The sequence below is a fragment of the Spermophilus citellus genome (genome assembly GCF_964194105.1).
Source record: "Spermophilus citellus genome assembly, chromosome: 5".
NCBI lineage: Eukaryota > Metazoa > Chordata > Mammalia > Rodentia > Sciuridae > Spermophilus > Spermophilus citellus.
In genome coordinates, this window is record NC_138186.1 from 108,751,534 (window position 1) to 108,772,758 (window position 21,225).

The window sequence follows — 21,225 nt, forward strand, 5'->3', positions numbered from 1 at the left end:
TTTTCTAATCAGGGTCACATTTAATTCTTTTATAACTTTAGTGGTAAGATTCTGCTTACCTTCCGGGTATTTCAGGTGTGAAAAAAGAAAGGGAAGCAATGTGATGATTTCGAACATATCCTACTCGTTTTAAAGCAATAAGTTCTCTCTTGTCCACTTCTCCTAATATCAAGAACCATCCTTCATCTTTTGATTTGGGAAATCGAGGGGTAACTGCAGAGCTCTCTTGCTTTCCCTATAAACCAGAGAAAAAGATAAAATATTGACTACAATAAATATATTGTGTCCAATTACAACTAAAAGAAAAAAGGCACTGCTGTCTTACTGGAAGGCCATAAACAAAGAGTTCAGCACTTCCATCTGGGATGTCTTTAATTCCCTTCCTTTGTGGTGTTTGATACATTTTTGTATGTTTCTTCAGTACATACAGAAGTAATACCTTTGAGCTATTACTATCAGAATATTTGGCTCAGAAAGAATAAAGCTCTGAATCCTGACATCAAATTAGTAAAATCTCAAGCCATTCCTCCACTTACAGACAAACCAAAATATATAGCCATGTGAACCAAATATAGATATAGCCATGTGAACCAAATCTTCCCAGTCTTATTCACAAAGAACTGATGCTTAGGAAAACAAACAAAAACCAATCAAGACTAGACTGTGTAACTCAAGATAATAAGCACAATATCAGATCAATATCTTCTTTCCACCCAAGAATAAAATACACATAAAAAAGCACATAGTATATCAAAAGTTCCTTTCTCTGAGGAGTGAGGAATGATAAGTCATGTGATTTGTAACACACAGTAATCACCACAATTTAAGACTAGTACCAAAGTCGGAGCTGGGGTTGTAGCTCAGTGGTAGAGTGCTTGCTTAGCTTGTGCAAGGCCCTGGGTTTGATCCTTAGCACTACATAAAAATAAGTAAATAAAATAAAGGCATTGTGTCCAACTATACCTAATATATATATATATATATATATATATATATATATATATATATATATATAAAATTTTTTAAAATTAAAAACAAAAGACTAAAACTAATGTAATGACAGAATCTGGAGTCTTTATCTTGGACCGACTTTTACAAAAACAAGGTTATTGTAATGTGTCTTTAAGACAATGACTTTATGGCATAAAACATATTAATGATGACATGTTCCTATTGAGATTTCACTCTGTATTCCAGGGGGAGACGCTTTAGTTATAACATTTTATAACAGAGCCAGAGAGTAATATAGTTCCATAGCAGTTAGGAATAAAATCTACAATTATTTTGAACATGATTAAATCTAATTTTAAAGTAGATTTTGAAGGTTAAAAAAAGAAATCTACTTTTGCTTCATGATTTTAGCTTTATTATTATGATTTTTATAACTATTTCTATGATTAGTTTATGATTATTATTATTTTTTGGAAGTTGGAATTTAGAACATTTCATCTAGAAATGCTCATATTGAAGCTCTGAAATGCTAGAGGCCTATCAGTTTATGTTCGTATTGGCTGATATTTAGTATTAGAAATGAAATGAAGTGAGACCTGTACTGAAAGGTCATTGTAACAATACACGTGACTATTCTATGAAAACAGAGGGGCTTTCTCATCCCAGAGGGTTACTCTAGATATTAAAACCCTGAATCCACTAGGATAAAAAGAAAAAAAGGACAAATTCTTTCTTATTTCAATTACTATGGTACTAAAAACCAATCTGCTCACACTATGTGTACTAATATTCTTAGAGGACTAAATAATTAATTTTGGTGTCAGAGGCTACAGAAAAGAGCATAGTAATTTAAAATAAAACTACTGTACATTTTTGGTCTGTATGAAATTGACAAAGCTCTCTCATGTGCATTATAATGAAGGAAGCAGGTAGATGTGGCAACTGAGTCTCAGAAAAGCTTAGCATCTTATTCAAATTCAATAGAGCTAAGAAGGAAAGCTTCAATTTCATCTACATCTGGCCTGATGTGGTTCCTATACCAAAGTGCCTCTAGTGCAGTGCTTCTCAAACTTTAATGTCCTTAAAAATCATGTGTACATGGGGGGGACTGGGGATGGTAGAGCATTACCTAGTATGTGTGAGGCCACTGGATTCAATTCTAGGTACAAGAAAAAACCAAACCAAAACAAAAAAGGATCAAGTGGGGCACCAAAAAGAGCATCAGTTTTGCGATTCCCTCAGACCCTGAGATTCTGATTCAGTCATTCAGGAGTGGGGCCAAGAATCTACACTTTAAAAGGCACTCGAGGAAATTCTGCTAGACTGAGTGTGTAAACCACACTTTGAGAATAGTACTCCAGGCAATATATGATTATGTAAGGTGGATATTCTGGGGTTGAAAAATGGCACATGAGAACTGACTGACTAATGTCAAAGACTGACTCTTGCTGGTTAAGGCCAGCTGAGAAAGCAGGATTCATGAATGACACGGACACATTAGTAATATAAAAGATATGTGTGGTGGCACATGCTGGTAGTTGGTGCGAAATATTTGAGAATGGAAACAAAATACTATACCTTGTGGAACCCAAAGTGGACTCTCTGCAAGCTGACTTGGAGCACATACTCCTGATCAGCATGCAATTTGATCCATTTGTTGTCATCTCGTTTGTCTGTAGTCAAAGTTGAGACAGAGAGTTCATTGTGTCCTTCAGCTAAGTCATCCCATGAGCCTTTAACACTTATGCCAACATCTATCACTGGCAAACGAGATAAAAAATTCCATGCCTAAAAAAAAAAACAACAAAAAAATGTCACATGGAGTGATCAACTAAGAAATAGTGTAATTTTAGAAAAATCAAACTTTTAATTTTGAGATTAATTCTGAATTCAATGCAATTGGACATCTTTTGCATCGTTTACCCAGTATCATGCAATAGTGGCATTTTTCAACACTATAGCACAATACTAGGATACTGGCATTGACACAATCCACTGATTATTCAGGTTTCCCTAGTTTTTCTTGTACTTGTATGTAGGTGAATATATGTAGAACAGTGTTTTTTAAAATCCTCTTTAAGTTTTTTTTTTAAACCAAAAAGTTATTATCTAAACTTATAACTTATTATAAATGCCTCTTCATATTGACTGGTTATTGACTATACTTAAAAAAAAAGAGGGATTAAAAGTGTTTATTGCTATTTTTTTTTTAAAGAGAAGCATCTATTTTAACGTTTATGTGACTTTTAAGGTAGAAAACATTACTTAGGGATATAAAGGAAATCTGAAAAAAAATCTGTGATGCAATTGTTGATGTCAGTATAATCCATTGACCACTTGTTATATAACATAGGGAATCCTGTAAGACTAGGGTTCCTTGTAAAAACAAATAGGTTTTTTTTTTTTGGCGTTATCATGCTGAAAGTACCAGTTAAAATCACACATATTAAAAGAGTAGAAATATTTTTACCAACTTTATTCTTGCTTTTTAAATTAAAAGATATTTGTGAGTAATCATTATTCCAATAGTACATGCTTAACAATGCTGAATAAACAAATGAAGGAATGAATCTTATATCCATGGAAAGTATATAACACAATAAACTTGAGGACCTAGGTAACTGTAACCTTTTTTTAACATTTACAATTATGTGGTAATATAACTATTGGTCAAGACAACTTCTTTTTTTTAACATTTATTTTTTTTGATTTTTCTAAAATTACACTATTTCTTAGTTGATCACTCCATGTGACATTTTTTTAAAATTTTTTAATTGTAGTTAGACTCAATATCTTTATTTATTTTTATGTCGTGCTGAGGATCGAACCCAGGGCCTCACACGTGCTAAGCGAACGCTCTACCGCTGAGCCACAACCTCAGCCCAAGACAACTTCTTAATAGTTGTTTTCAGTTGTTACCTTCTAAGGTAGTTTTTAAAGTTACACAACGACTTTAATTTTAGTTTTCCTTTTAGTTCTTTTATATATGGTATGGATTTCCTTATAAGCTTTAATTTTCTGTTTGCTAAGACTTTAGTGTTGCTGGTATATGTAATCAAACGCAGTAGCCCTGATGAACCAAACTATCACTTAGGAATTAAAAAAAAATAAATCCAATGCAAAATTTCAATTCAACTCCAATTTCTGAAGAACATTTAGTTTTGTGAAACAAAGCAAGTAACATTTACCACACAAAGCAAGACTTCATATGTTTTTGTACTCGTACCATTAAATTAGTTACCAATATGATGTTTTCTGATATTAGCAACTCACTGAGATTTTTCTTTACAACGCTTCCAAATGTCTACCTGGCTTATATATACATATGACATCTTTTTGCAGGACTTATTATTATGTTTTAACTTATAATGTGTACACATATATTTATTTGGTATATATGTATATTTATGTATATAAAACATGAGCTTTTTAAAAGAAACTGCTAAGATATTTCAATACCAGCCAAACATATTTATCTGAGGATTAATCTTCATCTATTGAATCAGGCAAGAGCACTGCCATGCATACAATTATTTAATTAGCAGCCAAATCCTCTGCCAGTCAGCAGCCGTTCCAGGCATACTGATGGGGTAGGAGATGCAAATCTCACAGTCGTACTGCTTTTTCTCATTACTACTGCAATTAGCACTTAAATTGATGCTTTAAACATACTAATTTCTGGAATAATTCAGGATTTGTATGTTACCTGGGATCGCCTCACTGCAGAGCCGACACCAGATTGCTCTGCAAATTGAAGCACTTTTGAGCCAAATAACCATCATCATATCAGACAGAGCCAATTTGCATTTGGTTTTAAAGATAACAGAATGGCAATTTATGCAAATAAATTAAGTAAGTTTACTTCTGAGTTCTCCCTGAACTAATTATAACAATGTTCTAATTTTTCATCACATCTAAAACTTGGCTTCAAATCAATGTATGCTATATTAGAAATCTGTTGTTGCTAACAGAAACCTTGTTTTGATTTCAATATATTGCTTTTATTCATAATTTTAATGGTAATTTAGTTAGAAAGGTAGACATTTATTATGAACATTTAAATAACTTTTTTTGTGCCAATTTTGGGTTCAACAGAAACTGAACAATCAATCAGACATTAATGCCTGTTACACTTTTTCCAAGTCTTGTTCAAAAAAAGTTTTACTTGGAAAGAAAAAGAGATATGCTTTAAAAGTTTCTTTAATATGTGCACATACAAATCAATATAATCATGTTATAAATCCTGAACATTTACTTTGACATGTTTAGGGTAAAACTGCTTAAGACTTAAAAGGCTAGAAAGCCAAATATATCTGGCATTGTTCATTTGGTTTTTGGCTTTCCAAAGATTGTTTAGATTTAACTTTCCATATAAGTTACATAGTTAACAAATAAGGGGTTTATTTGAAAGAATCTCTTTGAATCTAGGAACAATGTGATTAAAATAAGAGTGGAACATAAACAAGTTATTGAAGGAATTGTATGAAAATATACCCTACCATAAAAAGTGCAAAACTACCTAGAAGAGACGGAGTAGGCTCCTGGGTAATGCAATCTGGTGATGGACAGGCTAAATGAAGCCTTCCAAAGCGAGCTTGAATGCATTATACTGAACAAGTTCTAATAATGCCAGTAATATTATTAATTACTATTACTATCATTTGTTCAATTATTATTCTATGTCAAGAACTATATAAAGCAGTTTACATAATACCATTTTGCTTAACTTTCACAAGAATGTCATAAGATATATATAATGTTTCCATGGTTAGTAAATGGCAAAGACAGAATTTAAATACAGATGGGACTGACTTCAAAACCCATTCCCTAAGTTAGAAAACTCTTGGTACAACTTCACAGAGTAAGGGGGGCCTTACCTGCTTTGTTTTGGTGGCCTGTAGCTCCTTCTCGACCATGGAGCTGAATATATGGTCTTTCCCTCCACAGGCATGAATCAGTTCAGGAAGGCACTCAATGGAGCTTCGGCACCTAGCACGTGAGCACTTTATAACTGGTTTCCATTTCCTTAGAAATTATATCAACACCAACAAAATAACTCTTTCAAAGCACAAGTAAGATTTTCTGATAACACTGGTGTGTATGATATTAACAGTTGTTAAAAAATTAAGATATAACTCTTTATAGGCCATTATATTAAGTTTTAAATATTGGCTAACATTCTTTATATCAACCTAAGGCAGTATCACATCATTGTATGAAATCTGTAAGCTGTAAATCATGTATCAGGCTCAGTAAATACTTAAGAGTTCATATGCAGTGGATGTCTTTCTATAGGAAGCACTGATGTGAAACAATGTTTCCATGGAGATAAAGTGCTGACGTGAAACCCTGACATGTTTTTGGTGAATGTGTGCAAATGTCTAATATAATTACTTGAATAAAATTTTACATTTTAAGTTTGTGGAGCACAGAATTTAAAGTATACTTTGGAGATCCTTGAGATAATTTTAAGTTGTGCCAGATCACAGGAACATGAGCCACCTAAAAGTTATAGTAAGAAGAAAATATAGTCGAAATTATATTAAGATTGAATTTTTAAGGGTGATAAGAAAATTGGACCAAATCTCCTACACCCTCAAGCAGATTCCCTCATAGATGCTGTGTGAGGTTGTACCTTTAATGTGCTTTCTATACTGCTAAATCCAACTCACATAACCTTCAGAACCTTATCAGAAGGGCTTCTGACAAGTTGTAGATGTATCTACCTTCTCTCCATGCCACCTGTTGCTGATATGGCTCACTCTCCGAATGTGTCTGTTAGTTTCCAGGGACATCCTATGGTAGGGACTCAAGCATACCTGTCACCCTGTCACCCAGTACACTTGATTCAAATTAGGATTTTTCTTAGGGGACTCCAGGTGTTCCTGAGGTTCTTGTTGGCATCTGTACTTGAATGGCTTAAATAACTTCGATCCACATGCAACTGACAAGAGGTATAGGGCGCATGATGGCAAGCCAGACTATTTTGGTTACCTCCATAACTGTGAAATAACATTATGGCTGCAAGATATCTCAACTGCTGTGAAACACTGGTGTGAAAGAGACATTTTCATTTAAACACTGTCAATCTTGCTTGTATATTGTACTGTTCTTTTCCTTGCTGAAACATTTGCAGCCATGTATGTGAGACCTAAGGGTTAAATTATTTGATACTAATATAAACTCAGTACAGATTATATCTTGAACTCCCACTATACCTAACTATCTAGTTTTGGACATTTCAGATCCATAATTTACTATTTTTAAAAAACATTTTCTTTTAGCTGTAGGTAGGACACATATTTTTATTTTATTTATTTTTATGCGGTTCTGAGGCTCAAACCCAGCGTCTTGCATGTGCTATGCGAGCACTACCACTAAGCCACAACCCCAGCTCCCCATAGTTTACTTTTGACAATGGATTTCAGATCCCTCAGTCTCTTCTACATAACAGAAGCTGGCAATTTATTTTGGTTTTAGATCACAAAACACCTTAATAAAGCTTCCTTAAATAAAGCTGATAATGTAAAGGAATAAATGCAGTTAAAATAGAAACATATTTAATATTGCAAAGGGAGGACAAACAATTTAGGTAGGAGAAGGTTAAAATGAATTGTGGTTCATCTTGGTACTGAGGGCATGTCTCCTTCTGGGAAAGGGGCATTTTTTACTCCAAAGAATCAATATTGTAGGCACCACATGAAATTCCAGTGTCTATATGTATTTTAATAAGGGAATTTTGGGGGATCTGGAGGTGTAGCTCAATGGTACAACCTAGCATGCATGAAGCCCTGGGTTTGATTCCCAGAAATACCCACTCCCCCCAAAAAAAAATCCATTGAAAAAACTTAAAACAATTACATTGCAAATTAAGACAATTACCTGAAAAGGTGAAGATGGTGCTGTTCTATGTTTGGTAGTGTAAGAAGAGAAGAATCTTTCAACCACCTACCCTGGATCAACATCTGAACCAGGTTGGTGATATTCAGGGCAGTCACCAGCCAACCTTGGTTTGCAGCCACATCCAGCATTGCCTGAATAGGCAAAAAGCACATGTTACAAGAACAACAAGGCATTTACCCTCTCCCATTGGAAATCTTACATTAGCTTTAACAAAACAAAACAAAACAAAAAACAAAACAAAAATCAATCATTTTATCACTAAATTACTATTCATACAAATAAAAACAAAATAAACTACAGTTGAATGGGGAAAGCAGAATGAATTTCCTGTAACATCCTACAAAAAGTCAAACACTAAGCTAATTTTAAGAGTAAAAACTCATTGTACTTTGAAAACAAATACTTAATAATTCACTATATCAAGAATACTAGGAGCTGCATTTCTTCTTTTTAAAACAATTCTTTTTAGTCGTTGATGGACCTTTATTTTATTTATTTATTGATACACAGTGCTGAGAATTGCACAGTGCTGAGAATTGAACCCAGTGCCTTATGCATGCGAGGTAAGTGCTCCACCACTAAGCTACAACCCCAGGCCCTTCACAGTCTTTTAAATTTGAAAACCAATGATGGTAAGGAGAGAGAAGGTTTTCTTGTGAAAAACTCATTTTCCCCAAAGGGCAAGTTAAGAATAGAGTCTTGTTCTCAATGACAATAATACACCACATACTAGGCAAAGGGGCAACTGCCAGTGGTACATGTGGAATGATGAAAAGCTATTCATATTAGTCTATACATTTAATCAAATGTTTTATGGACAAACAAAAGGCTGCATTTGCTTAAGGCAAAACTAAACAGTGAAATCTTATTTAAACAAAGGAGAAGTTTACACAGGCAAAGCCATTTCAATTAAATTAGATTCTGGAGAATGATGACTTAAAGACACATAAGTTAATATTATGATCTTAGGCAGTTATTTCATACAGTTTTAAGACTCCACACTCTTATTTTTGGATGTACCTAGCAAAGCATTACATTGATACTTTAATGGTAAATATCTCACTGACAGCAAAGTATTTATAAAATCTTGAACAAAAATCTATTAATTTTGAAATGATTTTAAGCTGTTCTAGTAAAATTAATTTCCTGTACTTCTAAGAATTTTGATAGAGACATATTCTTCTTCTAAGTTGCAAATTTCCAATTCTGTGTATTCTAATATACAAAAAGTAAACTATTTTAATAAATTTGGTTAAACTAACCTATGATCTCCTTATATACATTACAGGGAAATAGAACAAAGTTTTTGCATACCCTAATTAGTGTTAAAGGATGGTCAAAATGATTTTTAGTACCTGTTAACCTGCTAGTTATACATCATAAAGCCTGAATGTTGGTATAATAAATATATGTGTCTTTATGTGCATGTATGATTGTGTGTACACATATGAATGTACATATTTATAAATCCAGAAGATACATTTATATTTTTCTTTACAAAAAAGAAAAATGCACTTTTTCTTTTTTTTTTTTTTTTTTTTTTTTTTTTTTTTCCTTTCCAAACCACATGATTTTATTGATTTTTGTTGCCTTAGATTACAGGCTAAGATCATCAGGACAATGTTGAGGAAAGAGTGCTGAGATGTTCTTTTTTATTTTATTCTAAATCCACAGTAAATGTGACCTTGGTGATAGGTTTTTCATAGATATTCTTTTCAGGCTGATGTCTCTATTTGTGGATTATTGAAAGCTTTTTCTTAAAGGAGTATTGAATTGATCAAACAATTTTTTTGGTACCAATTAAAACAATCATTTCAGTAATTTGATTTTTATGTGCCTTGCCATGAATTTCCTCAAGTTTGTCCTATTTTGGGTCATTGAGTTAGATGGATATTTGGACTTAAGAATTTTCATCTAATTTGAGGATTTTATGTTATTTTTTCAAATTGTTTTCTTTCTCTACTCCCTTACTTCTTTCTCAATCTCCAATCACTTCTGTGTTAGACCGGAGTACTGAGGTTCTTCTCAGTTGTCTTTCAGTATATTGTTCCTTTATTTTTTTTTAACATTTTCAGAATTTTATATTGTTTTGTCTTCTTCAAGTTCACTAATACTTTCTTCTCCAACAACTAGCTTTTGTTGACCATATTTTATTTATTTTCTTTTTCATTTCAGATTTAGTACTTTTTCATCTCTGGAAGTATATTTTTTTTTTTTTACATTTTTTTTATTGGTTGTTCACAACATTACAAAGCTCTTGACATATTATATTTCATACATTAGATTGACATGGGTTATGAACTCCCAATTTTACCCCAAATGCAGATTGCAGAATCACGTCAGTTACACATCCACAATTTTACATAATGCCATATTAGTGACTGTTGTATTCTGCTACCTTTCCTATCCCCTACTATCCCCCCTCCCCTCCCCTCCCATCTTCTCTCTCTACCCCATCTACTGTAATTCATTTCTCTCTTTGTTTATTTTCCCATTCCCCTCACAACCTCTTATATGTAATTTTGTTTAGCAATGAGTGTCTCCCTTCATTTCCATGCAATTTCCCTTTTCTCTCCCTTTCCCTCCCATCTCAAGTCTCTGTTTAATGTTACTCTTTTCTTCCTACTCTTCCTCCCTGCTCTGTTCATACTTGCTCTCATTATATCAAAGAAGACATTTGGTATCTGTTTTTTAGGGTTTGGCTAGCTTCACTAAGCATAATCTGCTCTAATGCCATCCATTTCCCTGAAAATTCTATGATTTTGTCATTTTTTATTGCTGCATAGTACTCCATTGTGTATAGATGCCACATTTTTTTTATCCATTCGTCTATTGAAGGGCATCTGGGTTGGTTCCACAGTCTAGCTATTGTGAATTGTGCTGCTATGAACATCGATGTGGCAAAATGCACTTTTTCTATGAAGTATAGGAAACAAGCAGGTTATGTTGAATGTATGCTACATACAGAAAAAAGTAGTTCACTAGTTGTAACTCTTGAGACTTGCTAAGGGAAAAGGAAAATAAAAATGAATAATTATACCTAATTCAATATCATAACTTGTAATGTGGAGTAACTATGGCAATTTTACGTGTGATTTTACATTACAACTTGACTGGAAATAAATTCCAGACCAAAAATTCACATACTAGAAGAGCTGGATGAATGAACCATATGCTTTTAACTTTGAAGTTTTGATGATAAAGTTGAAAGATTGCATAAAATTTATGAGACTTCCCAGAATTTTTCATTGTATGATCCAGATGTGAAAATGAAAAAAAAAAAAAAAGCAAAATAAATGCTTATCATGTGAAGTAAATGAAAGGCCATATCACGAATTGAAAAACTATTATCTTTTATTAGTTTACAGAAAAGGCAGGTGGGTAGATCAAGAATCTGGGATGATAAAAGGTTTTGAGGCTTGTGTGGTGGACCAAATGCTATTACCCTTTTCTCTCTGCTCAAACCGCCCTGGTGCTCCTGTTGTCTCCTCCCTACTACTTGATACTGACCCTCCTTGTCTCTTCTGGAATGTTATATAAATTTCCTTTATTCTCAATCTCATAATTTTTCTTTAATTTGTATTTTATATTTTTTCACACTGAATTTTTAAAGAGGTAAAACTGGTCATGTCATTCCTCTGCTAAAATTTCAATGCCATCAACTGGTAAGGAGAACAAAACTAACATGTCTCTCTGCATTACAGATGGTCATCACCCCACTATTTGGTCCTTGATTTATCTGGTCCTTACTTTTCTCTCTGGCCATCCCCCCACCTCACATAGAGCAATAGAAAATTACTGGTATTTTTTTCACATTTTCCCTTGCTTTTATTGATTTATTTTTTAAAACAAATATCATTCCTTTTGTTCACCTGAGAAATTCCTATTCATTCTTTGGGTCTAGCTTAAACGCTACTGATATTATGAAACTTCACTGATTCTTTTTGAGAGAGAGAGAGAGGGGGGGGGGGAATTTATTTTATTTTTTTATTAGTTGTTCAAGACAATACAATGATCTTGACATATCATACATTTGACTCAAATAGGGTATGAATTGTCATTTTTCCACGTGTACAGATTGCAGGATCACATTGGTTATACACCCATGTGTATACATACAGCAATCCTAGTGTCAGTTGTATTCTGCTGCCCTCCCCTCCCCTCCCATCCCTATTGTCTACCATTCTACTGTGACACTTATCTCTCTCTCGAGAGAATTTTTAACATTTATTTTTTTTTAGTTTTCAGTGGACACAACATTTTTGTTTGTATGTGGTGCTGAGGATTGAACCCGGGCTGCATGCATGCCAGGCGAACACGATACCGCTTGAGCCACATCCCCAGCCCTTCACTGATTCTTTCAGATGGATTTGGTCCTTTCTCTATGCCTTTGCTGCTTTTGAGGAATGCCATCATTATTATAGTATGACTTTTTGTTTACACACCTGTTCTTTGAACTATAGGCTCCTTGACAGCAAGAATCTGGAATTATTTTCTATAACTCCAGCCCTAGCAAAGAACACTCAAAAAATACCTGTTCTACTAAAGAACACTGGAAAGCCCATGGTATATGCTTATAATCCCAGTGGCTCAGGAGGCTGAGGCAGGAGGATTTTAAGTTCAAAGCCAGCCTCAGTAACGTAGTTAAGGTCCTAAGCATCTCGGCAAGACCCTGTCTTAAAAAATAAAAAGGGCTGGGCATATCGCTCAGTGGTTAAGCACCCCTGGGTTCAATCCTCAGTAACAAACTAACTAACAAAAGAATATAGGTTAAAAAATTATAAGAATTATAATAAATTCTGCCTAAGTTACTGTACAAAACAGAAGATAAAACACAAGTTTTGATGTCACACACAAACAGATTTGAATCCTAATTCTGTCCCATTTATAACTCAGGAAGATCACTTTACCCTACTGAACCTAAGCTTCTCACTAATAGAAGGGTATCATATTTCACCTCCACATGCTTTCTTTTCCAAGAAGCAAGATACTTGCAGCCCTGTCTGGCCTAAGTGGACAGAATGTCACATTCTTTAGCAAACTATCTGTTAACTGCTGGAGACCAGATCCTGAAACTTTGGGAGATAAAAAAAGGTTCCTTCTAACCATAAAATCTGGAATCCAATTGGAACGGGTCAGCATGGGTGAAGGTGACCTGGAGTTGCCATGACAATGGAAACTTGAAAAAGTCAAGAGGTGAACCTGGCCAGGAAGCCTGCCTCTTGCCCCTGGCAAGACCCCTTGCTATGACACTCTTAGGCCTAATATTCACTCCTTACATTTTAAACTGCCTGGTCCAGTTTGTTATGTCATGCCTAAAAGCAACGAAACTAAAGATGGTCTTGACTTCTGAACAGGAAGACCTTAAATATCCAGCTTTATAAAGGTTGATGCCTTATATGATACAGACAGGCATCAGAGGGGGAAATGAAGAAGAAATATTACTTTACAGTTTTGGTCTTTGTAAGAGTGTTACTTAATTACTGGTTCCTGTAAGAGTGTAGTTTAAGTACTTGTGTAAATTGTAGCATTTCTATGCTAGTTTTTTTTTAATATAGCTCTTAGAAATGTAAGCTTACAGTTATTTTGAGAAACTGCTGCCTGTGGTGAAGGTCACTTTGTGATGTCGCTTGGAGGTATTTCACTGCATTCATTCTGCATCTGTGTACTACTTACTGAAGAATTCCTGTGCATGATCTTTGGTCACACAGGTCAGTAATTCAAACTCACCAATGTTGTAATGGTTAAAAGAAATGATATCAAATTTCCTACAAAAGTAACCTCAGCTCGGGGCCCAGAATTTCAGAGCACTAGCTCATCTGGGTATGCTGGAATAATAAACCTGAGTTCTCGAACAACAATCCGCCCCCCCCCAAAAAAAAAGGTATCATATTTCCTTTTAGGTGATCTATGAGGGTAAAATGAAATGTTCTACTTACTATATTAGTACCTAATATACTATGCTACAGAGTGGATACTAATAGACAAATGCCTATTTTAAAGTTCCTCTATGATAAGATGAAGACATCCTAAATCAACCCATTCTTTCTAACAGGAATTTTCTTTGGTCTTTTTGGTGTTGATTTCTACACTGGGCAGTAGTTGATGGGCAAAGGAGATGCATGGGATAGAAAATACAGGTCCATCAAAAGAGGTGTGCAGTTATAAGAAAGCCAGGAGAGAAGGTCAAAATTCGATCCTGCAACTTAGGTAAAACTGGAAGGTGTGGGCCTTCTCAATTCAGTGGGCAAGTTCATTTTACTCTTCAGAAGTGCGTAACTAATAGGAGCTAAGGATGGGGGGGATGGTCTCGGTAAACAAGCTGGGGGATCCTGGTAGTATGTACCTTTATATGACTGAGCCTAGGAAGGACTGACTCTATCTCCTTATCTTTATAGTAGTCTGTCTGGCAGATAAGGTCTAATAGGTATATGCTCCTCTCTAGAGTCTGGCTTTGGCTACAGCTGGAGAATATGGCTTAGTTTCCATGTTACCTTGAAGTCCTTTACAGAGATGCAATGCTTAACAATAAAAGACTGCTTCAGAGAAATAACCCTGGACATTTTTTAGCAACTTTACATTAACATTAGTAAATACTGAATCCCCTTTCACCTCTTATCCACTTTCTCCTTGGCACACTATCTATCAGACAAAGAATAATTCTGAGTACAGGGGGAAAATACATGGGGGCTGACTGCATAAGACCTTCTACCACACTGGAACCAATTTCAACTGATTGCTGATTCAAAACAATTTCTCATACCCAGTCATGGCAGAGTGGAAATGTGATTTCTAGTACACTATGCATTTACAAAATTACAATGTAACAAAAGAAAACCCTAATCATTATTACTAGAAACAGTGGGGCTATTGTCATTTGCTGATGAGGGGTGGGTTGAAAAGGAGGTGATGAGTTTGGTCTTGAACATATTTTAACTGGGTTGCTACTATGAAGCCAGGTAAGAAGTTCAGGTGAAAATGAGCTGTGGAGAAAGTACAGACTGGAGCTCTGAACTCTGAAATCCTGTCAAAGAGTTATATGAGCAACCCTGTTTGTGGCAGAGGTAGAGATAGTAGAATTGAGGTTACCAGGAGATCTGGAAAGACAGAAAAGAATAATGGAAGAGGATATCTAAGGACTCTCAAGGCCAAGAACAGACATTTGTTAAGTGTCTACTATTTGCCAAAAATTCTGTAAAATGTTTTATGTAAGATACTGAATTTAAGCCTATTTCACAGATGGAGAAATTGTGGCTAAAAGAGGTAAAGAAACATGTCTAAGCCTGCATAATTCTGGTAAGTGGGATTAAAATTCAATCCAAAGGATTTACTTTAACAACATTCTGGGTAATGTGGAAGGTGTGTAGAATTTAAATGGGGTTATAAACTAGAATTATAGATTTTATGAGAAATGGGTATAGCTGTAACAATGAAACTTTGAGAAGTTTTCCTGACAACACAGTATATTTAAAGTAAATATAGTCGGTCATCCCTTAGTATATATGAGGGATTGGTTGTAGGACCCTGGCAGATACCAAAATTCATAGATGGTCAATCTCTTATTTAAAGTAGAGAATTTGTATGTGTTTTCTTGTATGCTTTAAATTCTCTCTAGATTACTTACAATATCAAATAAAATGTAAACATTATGCAATTAGATGTTATACTGAATTGTTTAGGAAATATGATGAGAAAAATATGCTGTACATATTCAGTACAGATACAATTTCTTTCCTTTACATTTTTAATGTACCATTGATTGAATCTGCAGATATGGAATTGAAGAAAATGGAAGGCCAACTTTTTAAAGTTGGGATAAAGTGTAAACAATAGTATAATTCATGAATATCTGACACTGATTTGAAGGTGGTGTGTGGTACACTTCAAAGAGACTTAGAATGACAGTTTCGAGTTCTGTGCCTCTAATTTTACTGTGAAACCTTGGGCAAATCCCTTAACTCCTGGTATTTATTTTCCTCATCTGAAAAATATAATTGGATAGGTACTTTTTAAGGTTTGTCTTCTGTCCAAGCTTTACTCTTTCAGTGATTAAACACCAATACACTCATACTATATAATTATTTTTTTTTATGAAGTTTGCTTTCTATCATTTTAGGTGGGCTATAATATCATTAAGGTCAGGGGTAGAATATACTAAATACAAAATTAGCTGTATGGAGAAAAAAACCCTCCTGAGTTCAGAAGATGAGGGTTTCTGAGGTCCAGAAACTGATGATACTGATGCTACTGATGCTAGAGGGTTTCAGTAATCTCTGTAAATTGGAGGTGATATCTTCCTCTGTGTGAGAGAAAAATGTTGGGAATAATTACTGGTAGAATGAAAGATGTGGAAAACAACAAAACAAAACTAGAGCTGTGAGTTTCAACGACTCTGTAGTAGCAAAAATTAGCAGTGCCCTGTGGTTGTTTACAATAATGAATAATTTGGGTGTGAAAGCAGGAATTCAGGTGTTACCCAGGGAGGTAAGATCTTTTAGGGAATCCTGGCATTATTGTTAAAATGGCTAACTCTGGGACTGATGCTATTTAGGTGGCAAGTGAGGTTATATGGGACTGAGGAATAAACTGAGGGATCAGGAAGGAGAGAAGAGATCCCAGGTCATAGTATCAGAAATGTTTAGTCAAGTTGATTGACAAAAATGCTACAGCCAAAGAGGTGACTTGGAAGATGATATCACAAAGGTGGAGGTTTAAGTGGTTTGGATATAACAGCGATAAGAGTAAAGGAGTTTGGGATGTATATCATTATGATATACATAAGGTTATTTGTTTAAGCTACTATGATGGAACCGAAGATGGAGAGCTGAAGGCTATTAACTGGTGCTCAAGGAAGGTGGGGAAAGAGATCTAGAGATTGGGAGACACTTGAAAACAAATCTTATGTACAATGAAAATTAAAAACAACATAGATGGAAGAAGCAGGAATCTGAGAAGGAAGTGGTTGGAGAGACCCAGGGAGGTCTACTCTTACTGTGGGGAGTAAGAAGAATCAGCCAACTCAAGAGTTTCAGAGAGAAAGGTGAAATGAAGATGGTGTGTGTATCTGTCTCTATTTCAGCAAGAGAACAAGAGAAGGGAGGAGAGAAAGAAGGATAAGGTGAAAGAAGGAGGCAAAAAATAAAAAGAGACAGTATACTCTTGCTAGAACTCCTCCCCATATGGGAAGTACAAGAGCTTCTGAAGTACTTGGTTATATTCAAGGGTAAAGCAAAACAAAACAGCAATGGCAAAAACAAACAAGAAGAAAAAGCTTAAAACAGTGAGAACTTAGAAAATGAACAATCTCTAGAAGGAAATATGTTTTGGGTGTGAGGCTCCTAAAGTCAAGGTGTGCTTTTTGACTTGGATACATTTTATGTCCTCAACATTTATTTTGAATCCATTTCAAGAATTCCCTAAGCTCATCAATCTTGGTCTTAGCAATTGCCAATTATACTTTAAACAGCTAATACTTTAAGTTTGATAATATCTCTCTATTTTATATCAAGTATTATGAATCTCATGCAATTATTGTGAAAAGATTCAAATGGTGAATTATATAAAGTCCAGACTGTGTAGACAGTATGTATATATAATGAAAATATTTGTACAGTAATATATAGTATAAAACACTTTCACAAATGGCTATAGTTTAATCCTTAACAATACCAACTATGAGGCAGGCATCAGTATTACCTGCTTTCCACAGACAGGGAAACTGAAACTTACTATGTCAACCCTCTGGTAAAAAAATAATGGGATGGAGTTAAGGATTGCTCTCAGATCTACGCTCACTGCACAATAACCCATTACTTCTGCCGGCTTGCACCCTGTCTTGTTTCAAAAAGGATTTGAGATGGCTTACGTCTGATTCTCTTTTGTTTACATAGCTGAAAATACAAACTGCAGATAAAATTATGTATTTATTTAATTATTATCTCTGTGAGTGAATTTAAAACTTATGTTAACATAAGTTTTAAACACATAAAATTTAAAAATTAATTTTAATCTACCATTGGTTATAACTACATCTGAATATTTGATCTTTAGGCATTTACCTTTTGGACACGCTTGAATTCTGAAGTTAAATAATTCAAGGGTAGAATAGGAAAATTGAGTACTGTGATCAAATTAAGTCAGCTTCTTTGTAAGATAACTGAATCACTGACCTAGGCTATTAAGAGAAAAAATGATATCATTAGAAGAAAAAATGATACCATAAAAAGGTATATTAATAGATCTGGCTCTAAGATTTATTATTAAAAATTTCTCCTAAAATCTAAAGTTCAATTTGAGAAATCTGTCAGTTTAACCCTCAGTGTTGTCAAGATTCTGGCTGTAGGATGCATGAGTGGAGCTGGAAAGATAATGTTCCAGACTTTTTCTACATAGTGGGCACATTCTATAGACTTGTACCCTCTTTTCCTCTTCTCTTGATCCTCCCTCCTCCTCCAGGGACCCCTGCCCCCTGTATCTCTTGGAGTCATCTTGATGTCGCCAGTGATTGTACAGGCACTGCAACAGCACAGGGAAATCATATCATGATGAATGTTAAAATGGCCGGTGATGTTGTTAATTCTATTCAGGTTAAATGATATGAAGATCATGTACTGTTATCAGATTTAAAATAAAGATTTAGTTAGTCCAGAATGAGAAGAAAATTGCATTGATTTATAAAAATCAAGTGGTTATTAATGGAACAACAACAAAGTATGAGAAACTGTCATAGCCAAGATAAGAGGAGTCTAAGGAGACACGAAGAGTACAGTTAAGTAATGTGGTATTCTAAATGAATTTTTTGAGTACAGAAAAGATATGAAATAAAATTAGAGAGTTATGAATGAATATGCACTTTTGTTGATAGCAAAAATAACTTATTAATGTATATATGCTATTAACACTAGAGGAAAAGCAGGTTCAAGGTATACGGGAACTCTATATTTTTGCCACTTTCCTGGAAATCTAAAACTATTCTCAAATTAACATAAGTATGGAAATTTATCCTAGGCAGCTTGTTAAAACATTAGTTGTCAGACATCTGCTAGCAAATGCATTATTTACCTCAAGAGCTCCCCAAAGTTTTACAGTGTTGGGAAGACCTAAAAAAATCTTTCTTGACAGAAAGGCACACTCTTTTAAAGGTTCAGGTCAGTTACAAGTAATGATACAATATTTTGTCAATAATTAAAATGCTGTAAGTACATTTATAAGAATCTTTTCCAATAGCAACAGTTGTTCATAGTAACTTTCTCCTGAACTTTTACCCCCAGAAGGTTAGCATTCAGGAAGCTCAGCTGCTGTCTAACAAACTTAATTAATCAAAAAGTCATTTCCGAGCTGTAACTATGAGTAAAAGCGCTTCAAGTGTGCTAGCAAGCCTACAAGTTAATCAAAATGCTAATGCAGTACAAATTAAAGTTGTGATTAACATTTCACAGTAGCTGCTTAAGTGAATTGATCACACAAATGGGTTAAGCATTACTCATTTCCTACAGCCCCAACCGGGAAAAGGGTTGTTATGTGGGTATGCAGAGAGGAGCTTCGGGGAGAATGATCCTTCATAATAGCATCATATCATCAATAAACCATCATCGAATTGTCATACAAAAGCTTACAGGTAAAGTCACCCACGAGAAAATAGCCTCCCAAATTATATTATAGTCCTTGAAGGGAGATTGCTTGTAAATCCACAAGAGTAAGTAAAGGTGTTTAATACTGCAAAATACACACATTTGTGTTAGTTTTGGACATGCTAAATACACCATCTCAGTGCTGCTTCCCTAGTGGGGAATGGTGCTTTGTTTTAGGGGGTGTTCTGGTCATTATCCTTTGGAGTTAAACTGTACCTTTGACTATCCAGGATTACTTTTCTCCACCACTGTGTGAATCTTTGTAAGAGTAAATCATTCAAGAGTAAGCTCATTTCTTAAAACTATTTGCTTTTAAATAGCCATTAATAAAACGTCATCAGGTTTTATGGCAAGATCTTAGCTTCTGGAAATCTGGCCAGGAGAGCAGCCAGATTAGAGTTCACTCTGCTCTTCATGAATTTGATAACACTACACAAATATTTATAACAGAGACTACATTTATTGGTAGACAATTCAGATTTGGTAGAAAATCTTAAAGTAAGTTGGAAATTTGTATACATAGAATAAATCTACCTTTTCCAAATTTTTCTTATGAAAAAACTAGAAAGGAAAAAGTGAAATATTTATTTCATTCTGATACTGATATCTACTATATGCCAAGCACTGTGCCAAAGTCATCTTAATAGTGATGCTACAGGTATTGAAAAGTTTCCAGGATATCTTAGGTGACACAAAACCTCCAAATGTATGTTCACACTATTGATATTCTTTGAAACATGTCATGATAGACATGTTATTGACTGATAATCTACCTGTCTTTTTAGCAGAATGATTTGAAGAAGCTTTCTAAAGCCTGTTATGCTACACTAACCTTTGTTTTCATTTGGTTTAATTATAAACATTTAAAAATTTCAAAGAATTTTACTAATACTGAAGATTACCTGTCATTTGCTGTATCAAAACATTTCTTGCAAGTATTGGATTAAGGATTTGACTAAGTACTTCTTTTGTTAAATTTGATATTACCTTAGGACTATTTTCACTGCTAACTGCATTTGACTCTGCAATTCTAAAACTGACATGCTTCAATACACTGCCAATCCACTGGACCTATGCTTAGTGCACACATAGGTAAATATTCCTAAAAGGTTACCTAAGCCCTGCTCCACAGCAGTTCCACTTCCTGGCATCATCAAATATTTCTGTGCTTCTTAATCTGCTATACATGGGAAGCATTTGTTAATGAGACATAGACCTATCTTATAGTATCCTCCATTAAAAGGCTTTTTTCGAATTTACCCATCTTTTTTTTTGTTGTTGTTGTTTTGGTGCTGCTGGGGACCAAACCCAGGGCTGGAAAACTGTTTCTGTGTCCTTTACTTTCCTCTTCTCCGACTCTGATATGTGTACATACATGTGCACATACATATATCTTATGCATCTCCATAATTATAGAGTACAGAAAAATATAATATTGGCTATGTGAAATGTAATATTTTAAATTTATTAGATGTTGTTATAGGAATAAGAATGTCAAAGTACTGTTTTGAAATTTAGACTAAAAAAAACCCTGCCGATAAACTTTAAAAGATCTATTTTGCAAATTTCAGAAGGCTCTCTAAATGGAGGAAGTTATACCACTCTAATTCATATTTTTCCCCTTCCTCTATTTATGCAGTTGATCGTAGTTTTTTTGGATAGCATATTTATAACAATTGAAAAAGCCCATTTTGAAATTAAATTCACTTTTATTATCATACATGTGAAAGAAAACACAGGC

At 34.4% G+C, this 21,225-nt stretch overlaps 1 protein-coding gene across 3 annotated transcripts in view; it reads right to left on the minus strand.

Moving 5' to 3' along the window:
- The window catches only part of ASCC3 (activating signal cointegrator 1 complex subunit 3), a 409,213-nt gene that overhangs the window by 2,038 nt on the left and 385,950 nt on the right, over positions 1 to 21,225 (minus strand). For 2 of the 3 annotated variants that reach the window (XM_081294719.1, XM_081294718.1), the window contains exons 38-41: positions 7,834 to 7,985; positions 5,829 to 5,976; positions 2,530 to 2,739; positions 60 to 235 (exon numbers count right to left, since the gene is read on the minus strand). In XM_081294719.1, coding sequence (XP_081150845.1) covers positions 60 to 235; positions 2,530 to 2,739; positions 5,829 to 5,976; positions 7,834 to 7,985 — 686 coding nt within the window. The remainder of the gene's footprint in view (positions 1 to 59; positions 236 to 2,529; positions 2,740 to 5,828; positions 5,977 to 7,833; positions 7,986 to 21,225) is intronic. The other variant, XM_081294720.1, reaches the window with a different exon arrangement.